Genomic DNA, 18,249 nt, shown 5'->3' with positions numbered 1-18,249 from the left:
TGTGTCCCCCATCCCACAGCTCCTTATGCCATTAGGATATGCATCTTGTCATAGTTTTGTGTAGGGCAGTCTGCTTTGTGGGAATATTTTTTTTCTTTTCTATCTCTCCTAGGCTCTTTCTCAGCTTCCTTTGCTGAATCTTTATTCAAGTCACATCTACTAACCATTAATCATGTGTGTCCCGGTTCCTTTCTACTTTTCCCACGATACTATCTCACTTGGATTTAATTATTATGTCTGTGAAGGTGATTCCCAGATCTGTATATCCAACCCTAGTCTCTCTCCTGAGCTCCAGTCCTGTGTCACCGAATGCTTTTTGGACATCACAAACTCCACATTCTCAAAGCAGGACTCAGTATCTTTATCCCCAGACAATTCTCTCTTCTCAATTTTCTTATGATTATTTAGAATACTACCATTCTCTCAGTCACTTGGGCTGGAATTATTTGTGCTCACCCCATATATCCAAATTACTGTCAAGTCTTATCATTTCAATTTTCACAAACACTTTCTTCCTTCAGTCACTATCTGGGTACAGGACCTCATCTCATTACTGATGCTATTGCAACAACCTTCAAGGCTATTTCCTTGTCTCAATTTCTCCTCATTCCAATTCTTTTCTCCCCCACCCCCACTCCCTATTCTCTCACCTCCATTCTGGTGCCTTATTTTTGAACTTACACTTCACTTACCTAGTGTGTATCTTGAATATACATAGAATCAATAAAAGTAAGGACTTTGTTTTTGTCTCAGTTGCTTAGCCTAGTATTTAGCAGCAATTAAGCACTTAATGCTTGTTGTCTCTTACCTGGCTAATTATGATTTGGAGATGGAAGGGATCCGAGAAGCCATTTATGGCAACTCTCTCCTTTATTTTACAAATGAAGAAAGTTAGGTGCATCCCAGTAAAGTTACTAGCCCTAAACAGTGACAGAAGATGAGTGGTTTGTGATGTTCCAAAGGGCTGGAAATTGAAGCTGAACATGAATCTTAGACTGTCCTGTGTTCAGCCCAGGCACAGGCCACCTATGTAGGCCCAGATCTTTTCTAAAATTCAAATCTCATAAAAATCAATTTGTGATTGAGCTATAAACCTTTTTTAATTAGGTTGGAGGGGGTAGGGTAGGAAGGGTCTAGAAGACTGCTGCTATATTTCATGCCCTAGGGCAAAAAAGGGAAACAGTCTATCTCTTTAATCATCTCCTGGAAATTTTATTTATTTATTATTCCTTTCAGAGTCTCCACCCTCATTCCTCCCTTCCTTCCTAAAGAATACGCACACGTGCGGGCGTGCGCACACACACACACACACACACACACACACACACACACTCTTATACTTGGCCTAGTGATTGAATGTAGCTCGGTCTCCAAGGAGATGGGCTGGTTCTTGCGTTTGCAACAGTCATTGGCTGGGGACCTTACGGGCTGGGGCTTAAAACCGAGAGCGAGTGAATTATGTGCAAGTCCTTTCTGACTGGGGCATTCGGAGCTCACGCAGCAGAGCGTAGAGGAGTAGACCGAGGCAGAGAGGAGAATACCACGAGGGAGCCATGGAGAATCCGTGAGTCTGGCCTAGAGGCCCTCTGGGGGACAGGGGAGGAGAAATGGATGTCATGGAGACTTGGGAGGCTGGGTGAACTGATCTAAAGCCTCTGAGGCAGAGAGGGGCCAGGTAAGGAAACAGGGCATTCAGTGCATGGGGAGAGACCGAAGCCTGGCACTGGGCCCTGAAGCCAAAGGGCAGATCCCTAGGCAGGCTGTGGGGCTCAGTGCTCCCACTCCTCTCTAGGATGGGAAGGTGGGGGTGGGGAGATGTGGGTCACCGCATTGTGAGGTGGGGCCAGGAGTCAGAGTGCAGGTTTTGGGATGAAGGGAATTTCAACAAGGACTTTCCCTATTCAAATGAGTCAATTGCCATTCGGAACATTTGTAACTTTGCAATTTTGCCGACTCCCAGTCCCCAGGCATAGCTATCCACACAGCCTTCTCACCATTACGACCTTGTCTGTTCTGAGATCAGGAGATCACATCTTTAGGAAAGCAAAAGTGGGCATTCACTGCGTCCAAAGACTGGGGAGTCTGTCTCCTTGTCGGAGGCTCCAGGCTTCTCTTCTGATTTTGATTATCCCTGGGAATAATTAATAGCAGGAGAGGTTTTATGGAGGGGAAAGGACCTCTCTGTATTTGAGAGTCTGGGGGCTACTAGCAGAAAGACGGAGCCAAGGGCACTGGACCTCTCGGATCAGGAAATGGGTCCTGGGGAACCCCGAAGAAAATTCTTTCTCAGGTGGATGGGGTTGACTTCCGGAGGTGGGGGTAGCAGAGTCTCCTTTCTTTGGCTTTTCTCCCATCCGGCTAATCTGGATGTCTGTACTTCTTTCCTTCCTTTGAGACTTATTCGCAGAATGGCTTTGTCTTGGAGAAGGAAATGAGAGTTTTGGATTTGAGGTCCAGAGCTCTTGCCAAGTGACTCAGTGGTGGTGAATAGTGTATTTGGGATTAAGGCCGGATTTAGTCTGAAAAGATCTGGTTCGTATCCTGACTGTTACTTTCTTGCTATCATTGAAACCCTGGGTTCAAGTCACTTAGTTCCTCTGGACCTGTTTCCTTAATTAAGACTTTAAATTCACTGATGCTATCATTCAGCCAAAGGCTTTTGGGTGTAGTGACTCCTTCAAAACCCTCCACCCTTTCCTCTTCACCTTTCTTTTTTGAATTATAGATCTTTTTTTTTTAATTTTATATTTTTAAAAGTATTATTAGTTTCCTGGTTGTCTCTTACCTGTGCCACTCCCTGATCTCATCTGACCTGTGGGTTTAAGCAATGCTATTGAGCATTTCTACCCTTCTTGCCCATTGCTGTACCCGCTGAAGGCTACTGGGACCGAGTCTTTTGGCTCCACTTTCCTAGCCTCTTTATGTCTTAAGATAAATAATTCTCCGGAGGCTGTTGGTTGTTGCTGCTAGAACATTGGTCCCTCCCTTTTCTTTTTTCACCACCGCACCTTCTATCCTGGCCTAGAGAGAAGCTGAGAGAAAAAATTTAGAATTGAGAGACCAGGCTTCTAAAATGGTACAATCGGCAGGCTAGTTCCTAAAATTATAGAGAAAGCTGCTTCTTTGTTGAGGAGTCATAGTATCCTGGATCTAGAGCTTATAGCAACCCCAGAGCCTATCTCCTCACTTTGTAAAAGAGGAAAATGAGACCAAAGAGCTTAAGTGACTTGACTAGAAATATTTTGTTATTATTATTACCTTTTTTGGTGGTGGTGATGGTTGTCAGTATTTCTTAAGATAACTTTAGCTAAAAGGGATTCCTGGATCCTAGGAAAATGCAAATCTGACTTCTTGGAAATTTTAAGTAAAGGAAGGGAGAAAGAATGGATGGACACCTAAGTGAATTTAAAAAAAAAATTGTTTAGTGCTTCAAAAAATACTTTTCACATCAATTTACCCTCAACAAACTTCTGTGGGAGTTATGACAGATATTATTAGGAAGGGTTAGTTACATGGAAAAAATGAGCTTAGAATCAGGAAGACTCATATTAATGAGCTTAAATCTGGCCTTAAACGTTTCCTAGCTGTGAGTTCCTGAGCAAGTCACTTAATCCTGTTTGCCTCAGTTTCTTCATTTGCAAAATAAACTGGAGAAGGAAATGGCAAAACAGTATCTCTGCCAAGAAAAACCCCAAGTGGGATCAGATTTGGACAGACATGACTAAAAAATTATTAACAACAATTGAAATTGAGAGAGAATTTGTGTGATTTTGTTGAAGATCACTACAAGTACGAACAGCAACTCTGGTGCTGGTGCTCTCAACCTCTGTAACCTCACTTTTTGTCATTTGACAAAAGCTGTGATCTCCAGTGCCAAAATTCTCAATTCCTTTCCCAAGACAACAGCTATCTTGCTTTGGAGCCTCAAAAAAAGATTGAAGGCATAGGTATTCTGAGTAACCAGAGGAGAAAAGAGTTGAGATGTTGCCCATCCCTTCTTCCTCCCCTCCCCCTCACTACCCATCTGTTAATGAATAATTTTCATTGATTACTTTATTCCTAGACTTTCCTGTCTCTCCTTTTTTAGTTTTACTTGTATTTTTCAGTTTACTTAATGAATTTTTTTCTTTTTCCTAGACTCCAGTATGAGGATTATAAGAAAACTGCTGAGTGGCTTTTATCCCATACCAAACATCGACCTGAAATTGCAGTCATCTGTGGTTCTGGATTGGGGGGCTTGGCAAATAAACTGACCCAATCCCAGGCCTTTGACTACAAAGAGATACCTAACTTCCCCCAAAGCACAGGTACTGACAAAGATGATGCTGGCAGATTTGGGCATCACAGAACTTGGTATGGGAAACTAGGGTGGGAAAAATATAGGGAAAAAATGTTTTCATAACTGGAGGAAAATCCTTGTAGTGCCAATATTTGCCCTAATATTAAAACTATTGTCTTATGGTCCAAGAAAGCATTAAGAGATGACAAAAAAAACCTACTAAAATTACGATTGACCGATTCCAAGTTTTGGTGATAATTTGATAGAACACATTTTGCCAGGTGGATACTTGGTGCATACAGGATATGTGAATATCTTTCATGTTTTATGAGTTATACTTGTCTGTATTAGTATATAGTTAACTTCTTGCTTATGCAGGTATAACTTGTATGTTCCTAAATTCATTCTTTCCTTTCTACTTCCCTCTGGCCTGGTTCTGCCATTTTCCATATTTCAGTCATAAGGCCTGGAGGGACACAGCTTCTTCATATATTCCTAAAGTTATGTTTAGGATATCCCAAAAGTCATTAAGCTATTAAAGACATGTACTAATACATAGTACATATCACACAGCACATATTACATAAAAAGACATGTACTATTTTAAATTATGTAAATTCTTTTATATTTTATATATATGTTTATGAAAGCATACAAAGTGATAAATACAAACACAGGCAGCACATATATGTATAAGACCTGACTGGTCTTCTGACTTAGAGTACTTAGAAGTTTGTAACCAGGAGACTTTTTGTAATAAGGATCAGTAGTCTCTCTCATGTTATCTTTCTGGGAAATGAGAATGAGCTCATTCTGCTTGTCAGTCATCTAAATAGCCAGATTGCCTGGCAAGAAGGTGTAGGTGCAGAGAATTATAATTAGTGAGATAAAAAAGTACTATAGTATGTTTTGGGGTTATATTTCTTAGATTCTGGAATATGAGGCTTTAATTAAGGAATATTTCCTTTAAAGTAAGAGGAATAAACTCTTTAAAGTAAGAGGAGTCCGGAGAAGTGGTGGGAAAGGAAATAAAAAATATTCAGGAAGGCACTGGAAAAAAGCCCCATAACCAACAGGGAAAGAAGGCTCAGTTCCCTAAAAGACCATGAAAATGAAATTGTTTTCCATATGTTCTGATAGTCCTTTCTTTGTGAGGACACCACTAGTGGTTATCTATCCACTTCTGTCCCATCTGGAGTCTGGCTATCTACTCTTTGTGCTAGTTTTTTTAAATGTCCTTATCCCACTTTAAAAAAAAAAATCTTTTTTTGTGAGCTTAACAATCAAGTATAGATAAGTTCATGAAAAGGAATTAGAAACTATTTATATGCAATTAAAAAAAAGATAATGTTAAATTTAACAAATTAGTAACAAAATTACTCTTATGTCTCCTGCACTTTTTTCCTTTGAAATTTTTAAAAAAGTTTACCGATGCCTTTTTCCTTCCACGCTGATCATTATTCAATAATCTATCTTTTCTTTCAACCCCCATCTTCAAGTAGAAACTTTCCACTCCTACTTCTGATTCTCCTTTTGAGTATACTCTATCTCTTAGACCATTTATTATTTCCAGAGAAGTTGGGTTGGCTACTCTTTCTGGAAATGACAATTAAGAAACTGACCAATAATAATTTTTATATGAAGTGGGACCAAAAAACTAGTTCTTTGGTCTATTTTCCTCTTAGTAATAGGCCATCTCCATCCTTCCTTCTTAATCTGATTTGTTCTGATTTATCCCTTTCTGGATCCCTGAGGCTTCTTGATTGGGAGTCTAGGCAGCTGGATATCTGAGAATCAGTATAAGACTATCCTTGGATACCATAAAGAAAATACCAGAGACATTCCTTTCTTTCATAGGGCCTTATTCTAGAAGATGTGGAATAGGTAGGTTATATTTTCATTTTACCAGAGGATGGCCATAGACCCTGAAAAATCATTCAGTTCCTTTCCCTTCAGAGGCCCAGAAAATGAGAAACAACTCCTGATGAGTTATCCTGATTCCTTTATATTTTTCCCATGCAGTACCAGGACATGCCGGGCGGTTGGTATTTGGATACTTAAATGACAAATGCTGTGTGATGATGCAAGGCCGATTCCACATATATGAAGGTTACCCACTCTGGAAGGTAAGTATGATGCCTAGACAAAGGTGGCTAATTCCTGTAAGAAAAGGGAAGAGATTTCAGTCATTAATACTTGATCTGCTCACCTTTCCTTTCCTCCTTAGATATTATCCAGTACCTGGTTTTTAAGCCATGTAATAATCAGTTTCTGCCCCATTGCTTTAGCTAGAGAGATTTGTGGCATATAAATTATCATCATGATGAGGATCTAGGCATTGAGAGAATAGTAGACTGAAGCTACTAGGGAGGCTTTGTACCTTTATATCTGGATTTTAGAGGGTCACTGGAAAAGAATGTCTGAAAGTGAAGGAAAATAATGTGATAAGATGATTAGACTAATTAAGTACATTATGTCTCTATCCCCTCCTTCCCCCCTCCATTCTCAACTGTGACAGCATAATTAACTCTTCTGTATTCTAGTTTCCTCCTTATTTGTCAAAGTGGCAAAGAACTTTGGATTTGAAATCAAAAGACTTAAGGTTTAACTTTTAGCTGTGCTATTGTGTGTGAGCTTGGATGAATCAGTTAACTATGGAGGTGCTAGACAAAATTATCTTTTAAGGTTCTTTTTAGCCATTCTTTTCCTCTTTCTCATGCCATCTTGTATATGAAAGTATTATGGGCCAGAACTTTGTACTTAAAACAAGGATTCTTACAAGGTGCCTAACTCACTGGAATTGATAAAGACAATGGTTATCTAGTTTAGCATTAATATTTAATATAGTTCCACACGATTCACACCTACAATGATGTAATTATAATAGAGTATATAACAGCCAGCAGGGACTGAGAGCCAGATTCATTCATTTCATCTCACACTACTGTGGTTGCTGACCTCCTGCACTTCCCTCAGTGAGACCAAGGCCAATCTGAAAGGCTCTCCAGAAAGTTGCCCAGTCTCAGGCAAGGAGACAATAAAGAATTTGGACTTTGGACTTTAACACCTGCTGATTCTTGTGATGATTACTCTACTGAAAGGAAGCTTGGTTGAGAGACCTCCAGAAAACCAATAAGAATACTACAGGTGGGCTTTTGTAGATTGGTGAATTCCTAGGTGCCTGACAGTTATCCTTTTGATTTTTCAGGTAGCATTCCCTGTGAGAGTTTTCCGACTTATGAATGTACACACTTTAATTGTCACCAATGCTGCTGGTGGGCTGAACCCTGAATATCAAGTTGGGGATGTTATGTTGATCCGAGATCATATCAACTTGGCAGGCCTCAGTGGTCAAAATCCACTCAGAGGCCCCAATGATGAGAGGTATGTGGACTTCATTCATAGGGGATGGAGCTAATATGATTCTCTGCACTTGGTGATTATAGGAGGATTTCCTCTATCTAAGAGGAGTTGACTGTCTTCATTCTTTGTTTCAGGTTTGGAGAAAGGTTTCCTCCCATGTCTGATGCCTATGACCGGATTCTGAGACAACAGGCCCATTGCATATGGAAAGAAATGGAACAGGAACGACCATTACAGGAAGGAACCTATGTTGTAGTGGGAGGACCCAACTTTGAAACCATTGCAGAGTGTCGCTTTCTGCAGAAACTAGGAGCTGATGCTGTTGGTAAGAAGGGGAAGCCTTGCAGAATTAGGGTTTAGAGGCCTAGGGAAGAGATGGGAATTACAATCCTGAAGAATTTAAAGGGGAATAGACCAAACTTAAAGGATTAAATTTAGATTAATGATTTTTAGGAAAACACATTTTGTATTCCTTTAACCTTTTCTACTTAACTATATTTTGAGTATTAAAGTCAGTGCTAATGATTTGTTACTGGTTTAATGTCTACTCTCCTAGCTGTTAAGTGAGAAGAAAGCCAAATTTATCATAGAACCTTTTGGAGGATTAAATCAAGTAAGAGATTTGTTCAAACTGAGACTATAGTCAGTTTCACCTACTAATTGGAGGAAAACCAATTGATAAATAAGAAGGAAGTAAGCATTTACATAGTGCCTTCAATGTGCCAGATGCTGTGCTAAACAATTTACTAATATCTCATTTGGTCCTTACAATAACATCCTGAAAAGTAGGTGCTATTATGAACCTTTTTATATAACCATTTTGTAGTTGAACAAATTGAGTCCAATAGAGGTAAAATGATTTGTCTGGGGTTACACAGCCAATAAGTTTGAGACTGAATTTTTGAACTCAGATCTTCCTGACTCCAGTACTATAATATTCCTCTGTAGATAGATGAAAACTTTAAGACCTTACTATGTGTCTGACACTGTGCCTTGGAACTCACATCCTTCTTTAAAATTTTTATGTGGAGTCAGAGACCTTGAGTTAAAAATGTCAGTTCTGTTTACCATCTGTATGTGACTTTGGCCAAGTTTCTTCTTTGGGTCTTAATTTCCCTATCTGTAAAATAAAGGGTGAGGAAAAGATTGTAGAGTTTACTTAAAAGCTGGGGTCAATCATTTTATCATAAGAATTCCAAACTCTGGCAGAGAACTTTCTTCTTTTAAACTATATTAAAAAATCCCAAGCAAATCCATTGAGACAATCCCTTTATTTCAAGGGGCTTGCCAGATAGTTTGGTTGTTCTAATATTTCTCCACTCCACTATGATCTATTCTGGAGAATGCTGGATCATAAGTTTGAGCTGGTCTGAGGTGAATGATATAGGGGTCGTTCTAAAGGTACTCTTGATGTCATTTCCCTTTTTCTTTCCACATTAGGCATGAGCACAGTGCCAGAGGTGATAGTGGCCAGGCACTGTGGCCTTCGAGTCTTTGGATTCTCCCTCATAACAAACAAATCAGTAATGGACTATGAAAATCAAGAGACAGCCAATCATGAAGAAGTACTGGTGGCTGGGCGCCTGGCTGCCAAGAAGTTGGAGCAACTTGTCTGTCTGCTTGTGGAAAACATGCAGGCGCCTTCTGAGAAGACTTTTTGACCCACAGACTGCCTGGCCTCCTCATTTCCCTGCTGTCCACTTGGCATTCCAGACAGTGATCGACTTTACTCCCTTGCTTGAGCCATTTAGCTTTCTGCCTTGAGGTTGTGGTAGAAAAGTGAGAAGTGTTGGTATTCTGTCTCCTTGGAATATCTACTTATCCTTTCAGATCCTTCCTAATGGTACCTAATTCTCTTTTATTCCATTAGTCCCTTCCCTACCATGGAAAACTGGATCATTCCATTGTACTCCTATCCCCAGCTATCATCCTTCATTCCATCTCCAGAGGACTCATCTAGGAATTAAACCCACTTTGCACTAAGGTTGCTGCTAATGTTTTGAAAAGACTACTCGTACATTCCTGAGTCCTCTGTCATCTCATGACTTCTGAGGCCCTTTGTGGTCCAGACCAGTGTGTGTTACAAACTTAGTACTATGTGGGAATAAAAAGATAGACAGAAATGTTTCTGCTTTTCTGCTGAAGACTTGACAGGGTGGGAAACAAGAGTTTTAGGTTGTGAGAATATATCTGTAAATATGATGATGACAAAAAGTATACAGGCTTCTTAGACAATAAAGAATGGATGTTTCTCTAGTTGTATATTAGCAAATTATGCTTAGGACCTTCAACAAATACACAGGGAGCAGTGTTTTCTTTAACTTAGACTGTTTTAATTCAGTTCAATTAGACACATATTAAGTACCACTGTGTGCAGGGAATTATTAGGATAAATAATAAATAAGTTCTTACTATCAAAGGGCATTTGTGGTAGGGGCATATGAGATGTGAATGCACAATAGAACATAGAATAATATTTTAGAGTCGGGAAAAAATTTGAAGTTCACTCATTTCCAAATGAGGAAACAAAAGGAGAAAGTCTGTCATATAGCCAGTTAGCCTACCAGCTGTAGAAAACCACAAGAACACATATAAAGATGTGAGAAAAATTCAAGGACCAGTAAATTATCTCCATTCTTAGGGTTTCTTAAGGACAATTGTATGAATAAGGTTAAAAAGTTTTTAATGCCTGGCCAAAGAATCTGAGTCCCAGTCTAGGAAAAATGAGAAATTATTGTAAATTTTTAGCAAGAGAGAGAGAGCACCGAAGTGAGCCTAATACATTAAGAAGCTGTCTAGTAGCTCTCTAAATTAGGACAGAAATAGAGACAAATCTAGAGGTCAGTTTAAAAGATGGACAGTAATCCAATCGAAATGCAACAGGCATGAACTTAGCTGGTGACAGTATTGATACATTTAAGTCATGGTTAGAAGTAAAATTCATAAGATTTGGCAACAGATTTGGGAGGGTTGAGAAGAATCTAGAATGATCCTCAACATCCTGGCCTTGGGAAAGTTGAAAAATAATGGTATTGTTAAATAGAAATTGCAAAGAAAGAATGGTGAATTTTACGTGGAAAAAGGGATGAGTTGTTGAGTTTGACTTGGTCTATGATGTCTAGTTGCAGCTGTGCAGTAGCATATACAGATAGAAATGTAGACCTAGAGCTTAGGAGAAGTCAGAACAAAAGATAGATCTGTGAATCATTGGCATAGAGATTCATAGTCCTGGGAGTAGATAATGGAGATGCAGGGGCTGAGGGTGGGGAAGGAAGAGTGATAGGAAGAGGATGAAGACCCAGTAACCAAAGTGTAAAACAAGTGTCAAAGGGGTCAGATTTTTCACAAAGGTAAGGAAGCATGAGAACAAGAAAGTTCCATTGGTTTGGCAATTAAGAGGTCATTGGCAATTTTGGAGAATAATTTCCCAAGAGTGATGTGAGTAGCAGTTGTCTTATAGGGGGTTGGGTAAGCAAGTAGGAAATAGCCTTACCTTCTAACTTAATTCAACTAAGGAACTAGGGGCTCTCTTATATATGGCATTCTGGCTATGGATGAAACAAAGGAAGTAATTGTTTTCTGTTTTTCTGATAGCCAAAATGTTATACCAAGGTAAAATTGTGAATCTGGCACCCTTCTACTTTTCAGCAGGATTTCCCCAATTCCTGATGGCTTTTGCTCCCAGAGCAATTAGTGGTCTTATAATACCTTATGGCAGGCTGGAACCTCTATTCTGGTGCTCTAGTTCCTAGCCAATGCCCTGTACTCTTACCCTTTTCTATAAAAACATACTTTTCTATCTAGCTATTAACAAAAGGAAATAGTGGTTTTATTTCTAAATCAGGATGTCTGACTTTCTTACTTAAGTGTTCCCAGCCTGTGCAATATTGTGATATTTCATGGTACCACCACCCCACTACCAAAATAGTTGCTTCATAAAATTTGCCATTAGCACCTGCTTTTTCTCTCTGCCAGAACAGACAGAAATTATGGTTTGAGACTACCTACTGAATTTTTCTCTTCTAGATAAGCATCTAACTGAGTGCATTTGACCCAATAGTGTCTAGTGCCTTTTTCAGGACCAAATATAGCTTAATTATTAGCAAGTGTGTAGAAAGTAATAGTAGGCCATGGGAGTTGCAGTGTTTGGGAAGACAAAGTCAAATAAAAGCTTATTGGTATCCTAACTACAAAGCTCAGAAGAGGACATGCACTCTACTGGGAGTGTGTTGAGCTCTTTATGGGGTAAAGTGGCTACCTAATTTTATTTTAATTTGAAAGAAATTGAGTCATTTTGTGGTGTCCTAACATTAGCATCAAGAAGGCAAAGAGAAAAATTAATCCTGGAAGAAACTTGTAGCCAAACTCCACATGCCTTTATTCTCATCAGTCCCTTTGCCTGAAGTGTTCTAGGAAACAGTTCTTTTCCCTTTTACCACCTGAAAGAGATAGTAACTCTTCAGGAAGCCTTACCTAAAACTCCATTAAAATTATATTTCCTTGGTTTTTGAATAGCCCTTTGTACTTGTCCTAATGTTTTTATATATTCTATTTTACATGATAGTTCTGGATAGTCATCATATTGTTAGTTTGTATATTTTACATCTCCCCTACGTGATTGTAAAGCTCTGTGAGAATAATATTATGCCTTAATTGCATTTTTATCTAATTAAATCACCTAATTTAGTAAGTCAGTGTTTTTATATGTTTATAGTTCTGGATATTCATCGTATTGTCAATTTGTATGTTTCACTTCTCCCCCACATGGTTGTAAGCTCTATGAGAATAATAACTATGCCTTAATTGCATTTTAAAAATCTCATTAATCACCTAATTTATATTTAATAAATGGATGAATGTAATGAATGAAAACAACTATAAGTAATGCAAATATATAATAGTGCTTTTGGGGGCTTTGTACAAAGAGCTTTTCTTACACCAATAAATTCTGTTTGCAAATTTTCATGTTTTTTTGTTTTTTTTTTTTTTTTTTGCATAAAACTTTAAGTAGTAGGGGTGCTTTTAAAGAAATTGTGAAGATAAACTGTCTACACATTTCCAAAGCAGTTTATCAAATGGGAAATAATATTGCACAAACTACAGTTTGTATGCAGATGGGACTTGGTGTGAAATGTGGTGGCCACAGATTAATGGATAAACAAAAAGATGAAATTAGTATGGGAATGCTTCCTAAAAGTTGGTTCTGGATGATAGCTAATTATTATTTTTTTAATTTTTTAATAACTTTTTATTGATAGAATGCATGCCAGGGTAATTTTTTACAGCATTACCCCTTGCATTCACTTCTGTTCCGATTTTTCCCCTCCCTCCCTCCACCCCTTCCCCCAGATGGCAAGAGTCCTTTACATGTTGAATGAGTTACAGTATATCCTAGATACAATATATGTGTGCAGAACCGAACAGTTTTCTTGTTGCACAGGGAGAATTGAATTCAGAAGGTAGAAATAACCCGGGAAGAAAAACAAAAATGCAAGCAGTTTATATTCATTTCCCAGTGTTCTTTCTCTGGGTGTAGCTGCTTCTGTCCATCTTTGATCAATTAAGGCTCTCTTTATCGAAGAGGTCCACTTCCATCAGAATACATCCTCAAACAGTATCATTGTTGAGGTATATAATGATCTCCTGGTCCTGCTCATCTCACTCAGCATCAGTTCATGTAAGTCTCGCCAGTCCTCTCTGTATTCTGGATGATAGCTAATTAGCTAACATATATATGGCACTATAAGGTTTGCCCAGATCCCTGTTTATCTTCTCATTTGATTCTCACAATGATCTTGTGAGGTAGGTACTATTATGCCCATTGTATAGATGAGGACATTGAGACTGACAGGTTGAGTGATTTGCTTAGGGTAGCTCAATTAGGTGTTAAGAGTTCAGAAGTAACCTCAGTTCTTCCTTATTCTAAATCTAGCACTCTATTCATGATGCCACCTAATTCACCAGATCATAGATATACCTCTCTAATAGAACACAGACGGCTCTTTGGGGGTAGGTAATGTTGAGCTTTTACTCAGACAGAAAACATGAATGAAAAGATGACAAATGTAAGAGCAGTAATATAAAATAATAATAGCTTAGTGGCATTGTATTTTCTCAAGTTAAAAAAGACATTGAACTGAGAGACTTTTGAGTTATATTCTAGCTCTAAAAACGTTGATCTATGTTTGCTTTCAAAGAAATGGCTGACAATAAATTCGACAACTTAAATGAAATGGAAGAATACCTTCAAAAATATAGCTTGCCCAAACTAACAGAGGAAGAAGTAAATATCCTAAACAGTCCCATCTTAGAACAAGAAATAGAACGAGCTATTAACCAACTCCCTAAGAAAAAATCCTCAGGACCAGATGGATTTACATGTGAATTCTACCAAACATTTAAAGAACAATTAACTCCAATGCTATATAAACTACTTGAAAAAATAGGGATTGAAGAGTCCTATCAAACTCCTTTTATGACACAGACATGGTACTGATACCTAAACCAGGTAGGCTGAAAACAGAGAAAATTATAGACCAATCTCCCTAATGAATATTGATGCTAAAATCTTAAATAAAATATTAGCAAAAAGATTACAGAAAATCATCCCCAGGATAATATACTATGACCAAGTAGGATTTATACCAGGAATGCAGGACTGGTTCAATATTAGGAAAACTATTAGCATAATCGACTATATCAATAACCAAACAAACAAAAACCATATGATCATCTCAATAGATGCAGAAAAAGCATTTGATAAAAGAAAAAGACAAAGAAATGGCTGATCATTGAGTCCTGGATTGTGGAACAAGAGCTCATGGAAGTGAAGGGATTTGAATTTTATTATTTTGGGGGAACAATTGGTGATAAATGATTTGCCCAGGGTCATATACTTTGCAAACTGTAAGGCCAGATTTGAACTCAGATCTTAAATTCAGGCCTGGAATTTTATACAGTGTACCACTTAGCTGCTCCTTTTAACTTAATTTATTGAGTCTAAAATGTGTAATTATTAGCTATCTGGTATATAGGTGTCCCAAAAATCATGGTGCCATTTAAAGATATAGCTTAAGTTTAGTTGCTTTTAACAGCATTATGACTTTAGCAATACCCTGTATAAGATTCCTTGGCTTTCCTATCATGCAAATAGATATCTCATCTAGGATTTGCCCTACCGTTCTGCATTTGATAACTGTCTTTGTAAAGAGATGAAGGATTGTAGTAGGATGCTGGATATGGAAGAAGAATATTGGGCTGGAATTACATCTATCCATTCCATGTCAAATATTGGTGATCTAGACCAGTGGTGAAAAACTAAATGGAAGACTGTCTAAATGATGGCTGCCTATTGATTTAGAAACTTATTAAATCAACATTGCTAGGTTGTATAATTTTTATTCATTTTGTTAAACATATTTCTCAATTATATAAAAATAATTGTTTAAATTACTTTAGTCAGTGGGTTTGACATCTCTGGTCTAGACATGGCAAATTTGGGGGTAACCTAGATCAGGGCCACTTTCCCTGATTATTCTCAAGGAGAGAGTATCACTTAGTATACTTGATAGCTTAGGTCCCACCAAAACACTGGTAAGCCAAAAAAATCATTATGAATAGTTATTAAAGCTTTTTATTAAATTAAGGTAATTAGTAACCAGAGAATTAAAAATTAGAGATTAGACAATAATAATTGATGTTCAGGGATTTTTTCAGTTTCTCCAACTCTTTCCAATTTTTCATGACCGCATTTGGGATTTTCTTAGTAAAGATATTGAAGTGGTTTGCATTTTCTTCTCTATTTTGTTTTGTAGATGAGGAATTGAGGTTAAGTGATTTACCTGCACTCAAAAGCTACTAAATGTTTAAGACCCAACATGAACTCAGGAATAAGAGTCTTCTTTACTCCAGGTCTCACATTCTATCCACTGAACCACTTAGCTGCCCAGACAATAGCAATAGCTAGCATTTATATAATAAAGTGCTTTACACATGTTATATCATTTTATCCTCATGACAATCTTGTGAGGTAGAAAACAATTATTCCCATTTTATATATGAAAACCTTTGGTTAAGAAAGGTTAAGTCATTTGGACAGGACCACATAAGAAATGTCTTTCTTTGGCCGGAGTTGAGCTCATGTCTTACTAACTTCAGGTTCCATTCCCCTACCCACTGCACCATTCAGCTGCTTTTAGACTACACCAGAATAAATAGATTTTTTTTTCCTATTGAATTTCCTTTTTTTTTATTATAGCTTTTTATTGACAGAGCATATGTATGGGTAATTTTTCAACATTGTTCCTTGTAATCACTTCTGTTCCAACTTTTTCCTTCCTTCCCTCCACTCCTTCCCCTAGATGGCAGGCAGTCTCATACATGTTAAACATGTTAAAATATATCTTAAATACAATATATGAGTACATATTTATACAGTTCTTTTGTTGCACAAGAAAAATCAGATTTAGAAAGGTAAAAATAACCTGGGAAGCAAAACAAAAATGCAAGCAGTCCACATTCATTTCCCAGTGTTCTTTCTCTGGGTGTAGCTGGTTCTGTTCATCACTGATCAATTGGAACTGAATTGGATCTTCATATAATCTTGAAGTGTATAATGATCTCCTAGTTCTGCTCATTTCACTTAGCATCAGTTCATGTAAGTCTCTCCAAGCTTCTATGTATTCACCCTGCTGGTCATTTCTTACAGAAAAATAATATTCCATAACGTTCATATACCACAATTTACCCAACCATTCTGCAATTGATGGGCATCCATTCAATTTCCAGTTTCTAGCCACTGCAAAAAGGGCTGCCACAAACATTTTTGCACAAAAAAGTCCCTTTCCTTCCTTTAAGATCTCTTTGGGGTATAAGCCCAGTAGAAGCACTACTGGATCAAAGGGTATGCACAGTTTGATAACTTTTTGAGCATAGTTCCAGATTGCTCTCCAGAATGGTTGGATCTGTTCACAATTCCACCAATAATGTATCAGTGTCCCAGTTTTCCCACATCCCCTCCAACATTCCGCATTATCTTTCCCTGTCATTCTAGCCAATCTGACAGGTGTGTAGTAATATCTCAGAGTTGTCTTAATTTGCATTTCTCTGATTAATAGTGATTTGAAACACCCTTTCATATGAGTAGAAATAGTTTCAATTTTATCATCTGAAATTTGTCTGTTCATATCCTATGACCATTTATCAATTGGAGAATGGCTTGATTTCTTATAAATTTCAGTCAATTCTCTATATATTTTGGAAATGAAGCCTTTATCAGAACCTTTAACTGAACTTATTGCTTTCCTTCTAATCTTGTCTGCATTAGTTTTGTTTGTACAAAATCTTTTTAACTTGATATAATTAAAATTTTCTATTTTGTGACCAATAATGATCTCTAATTCTTCTTTGGTCACAAATTCCTTCCTCCTCCACAAGTCTGAGAGGTAAACAACCTATGTTCTTCTAATTTATTTATAATCTCAATCTTTATGCCTAAATCATGAACCCATTTTGATCTTATCTTGGTGTACGGTGTTAAGTGTGGATCCATACCTAGTTTTTTTCTAATTTCCAGTTTTCCCAGCAGTTTTTGTCAAATAGTGAATTCTTACTCCCAAAGTTGGGATCTTTGGGTTTGTCAAACACTAGATTGCTATAGTTATTGACTATTTTGTCATGTGAACCTAACCTATTCCACTGATCAACTAGTCTATTTTTTAGACAATACCAAATGGTTTTGGTGATTGCTGCTTTATAATATGGTTTTAGATTCGGTACAGCTAGGCCACCTTCATTTGATTTTTTTTTTTCATTAGTTCCCTTGAAATTCTTGATCTTTTGTTCTTATTTTTGTTGTTATTTTTTCTAGGTCATTAAAATAGTTTCTTGGGAGTCTGATTGGTATAGCACTAAATAAATAGATTAGTTTAGGTAGTATTGTCATCTTTATTATATTTGCTTGGCCTATCCAAGAGCACTTAATATTTTTCCAATTGTTTAGATCTGACTTTATTTGTGTGGAAAGTGTTTTGTAGTTTTGCTCATATAGATGAATAAATAGACTTTTAAAAAGAAGCCAAAAAATTCTTTGTTCCACCAAAGGGAAAAAGAAAGAGAGGAGAGAGAGGGAGTGAAACAAGAAGTAAGAGAGAGAGAGAGAGAGAGAGAGAGAGAGAAACCCCAAACCGAAAATAAGGTGAAGATAGTAAGAGCAAGACCAAGGTGAACTTCTTCCCAGGGAACTAGAAAAACCTGGCAGGTATGATTTCTGAGCTACTATAATGTCAGTGATTTTTGGAAGCTTGCGGAGATTGGAAGAGATGTTGGAAAAGGAAAAAGAGAAATGTCTTAATTTTCAGTAAAAGCGTCTGTATGGAGTCTGAAAATTCAAAGCCAGTGATGACTTCAGTCATGATTAGCAAAATTATAGAATTTCTTTAAAAGGTAAGATTTGTGAAAATCTAGAACAGAAAATGGTTGTCACTAAAAGTCAGAATTGTTTCATAATTAACATATTATATGTCATTAGACTAATAAATAAAAAGAAAGCTATATTTTAGTTTCCCTAAACTTGATACAAAGCATTTGATATCATCTCTAATATTATC

The 18,249-nt window shown here is 37.5% G+C and overlaps 1 protein-coding gene across 1 annotated transcript; it reads left to right on the top strand.

The window, feature by feature from the left end:
* The first annotated feature begins 1,358 nt into the window (after window positions 1-1,358).
* Window positions 1,359-12,607, top strand: PNP (purine nucleoside phosphorylase). Its single transcript, XM_051976961.1, has 6 exons — window positions 1,359-1,564; window positions 4,138-4,307; window positions 6,302-6,405; window positions 7,488-7,663; window positions 7,777-7,967; window positions 9,083-12,607. Exons 1-6 carry the CDS (start codon window positions 1,554-1,556, stop codon window positions 9,301-9,303), a joined length of 873 nt encoding a protein of 290 aa, XP_051832921.1. The 5' UTR covers window positions 1,359-1,553; the 3' UTR covers window positions 9,304-12,607.
* The last annotated feature ends 5,642 nt before the right edge of the window (window positions 12,608-18,249 follow it).

The sequence above is a fragment of the Antechinus flavipes genome, chromosome 2 (assembly GCF_016432865.1).
Source record: "Antechinus flavipes isolate AdamAnt ecotype Samford, QLD, Australia chromosome 2, AdamAnt_v2, whole genome shotgun sequence".
NCBI lineage: Eukaryota > Metazoa > Chordata > Mammalia > Dasyuromorphia > Dasyuridae > Antechinus > Antechinus flavipes.
This window is presented reverse-complemented; position numbering and strand designations above follow the sequence as displayed.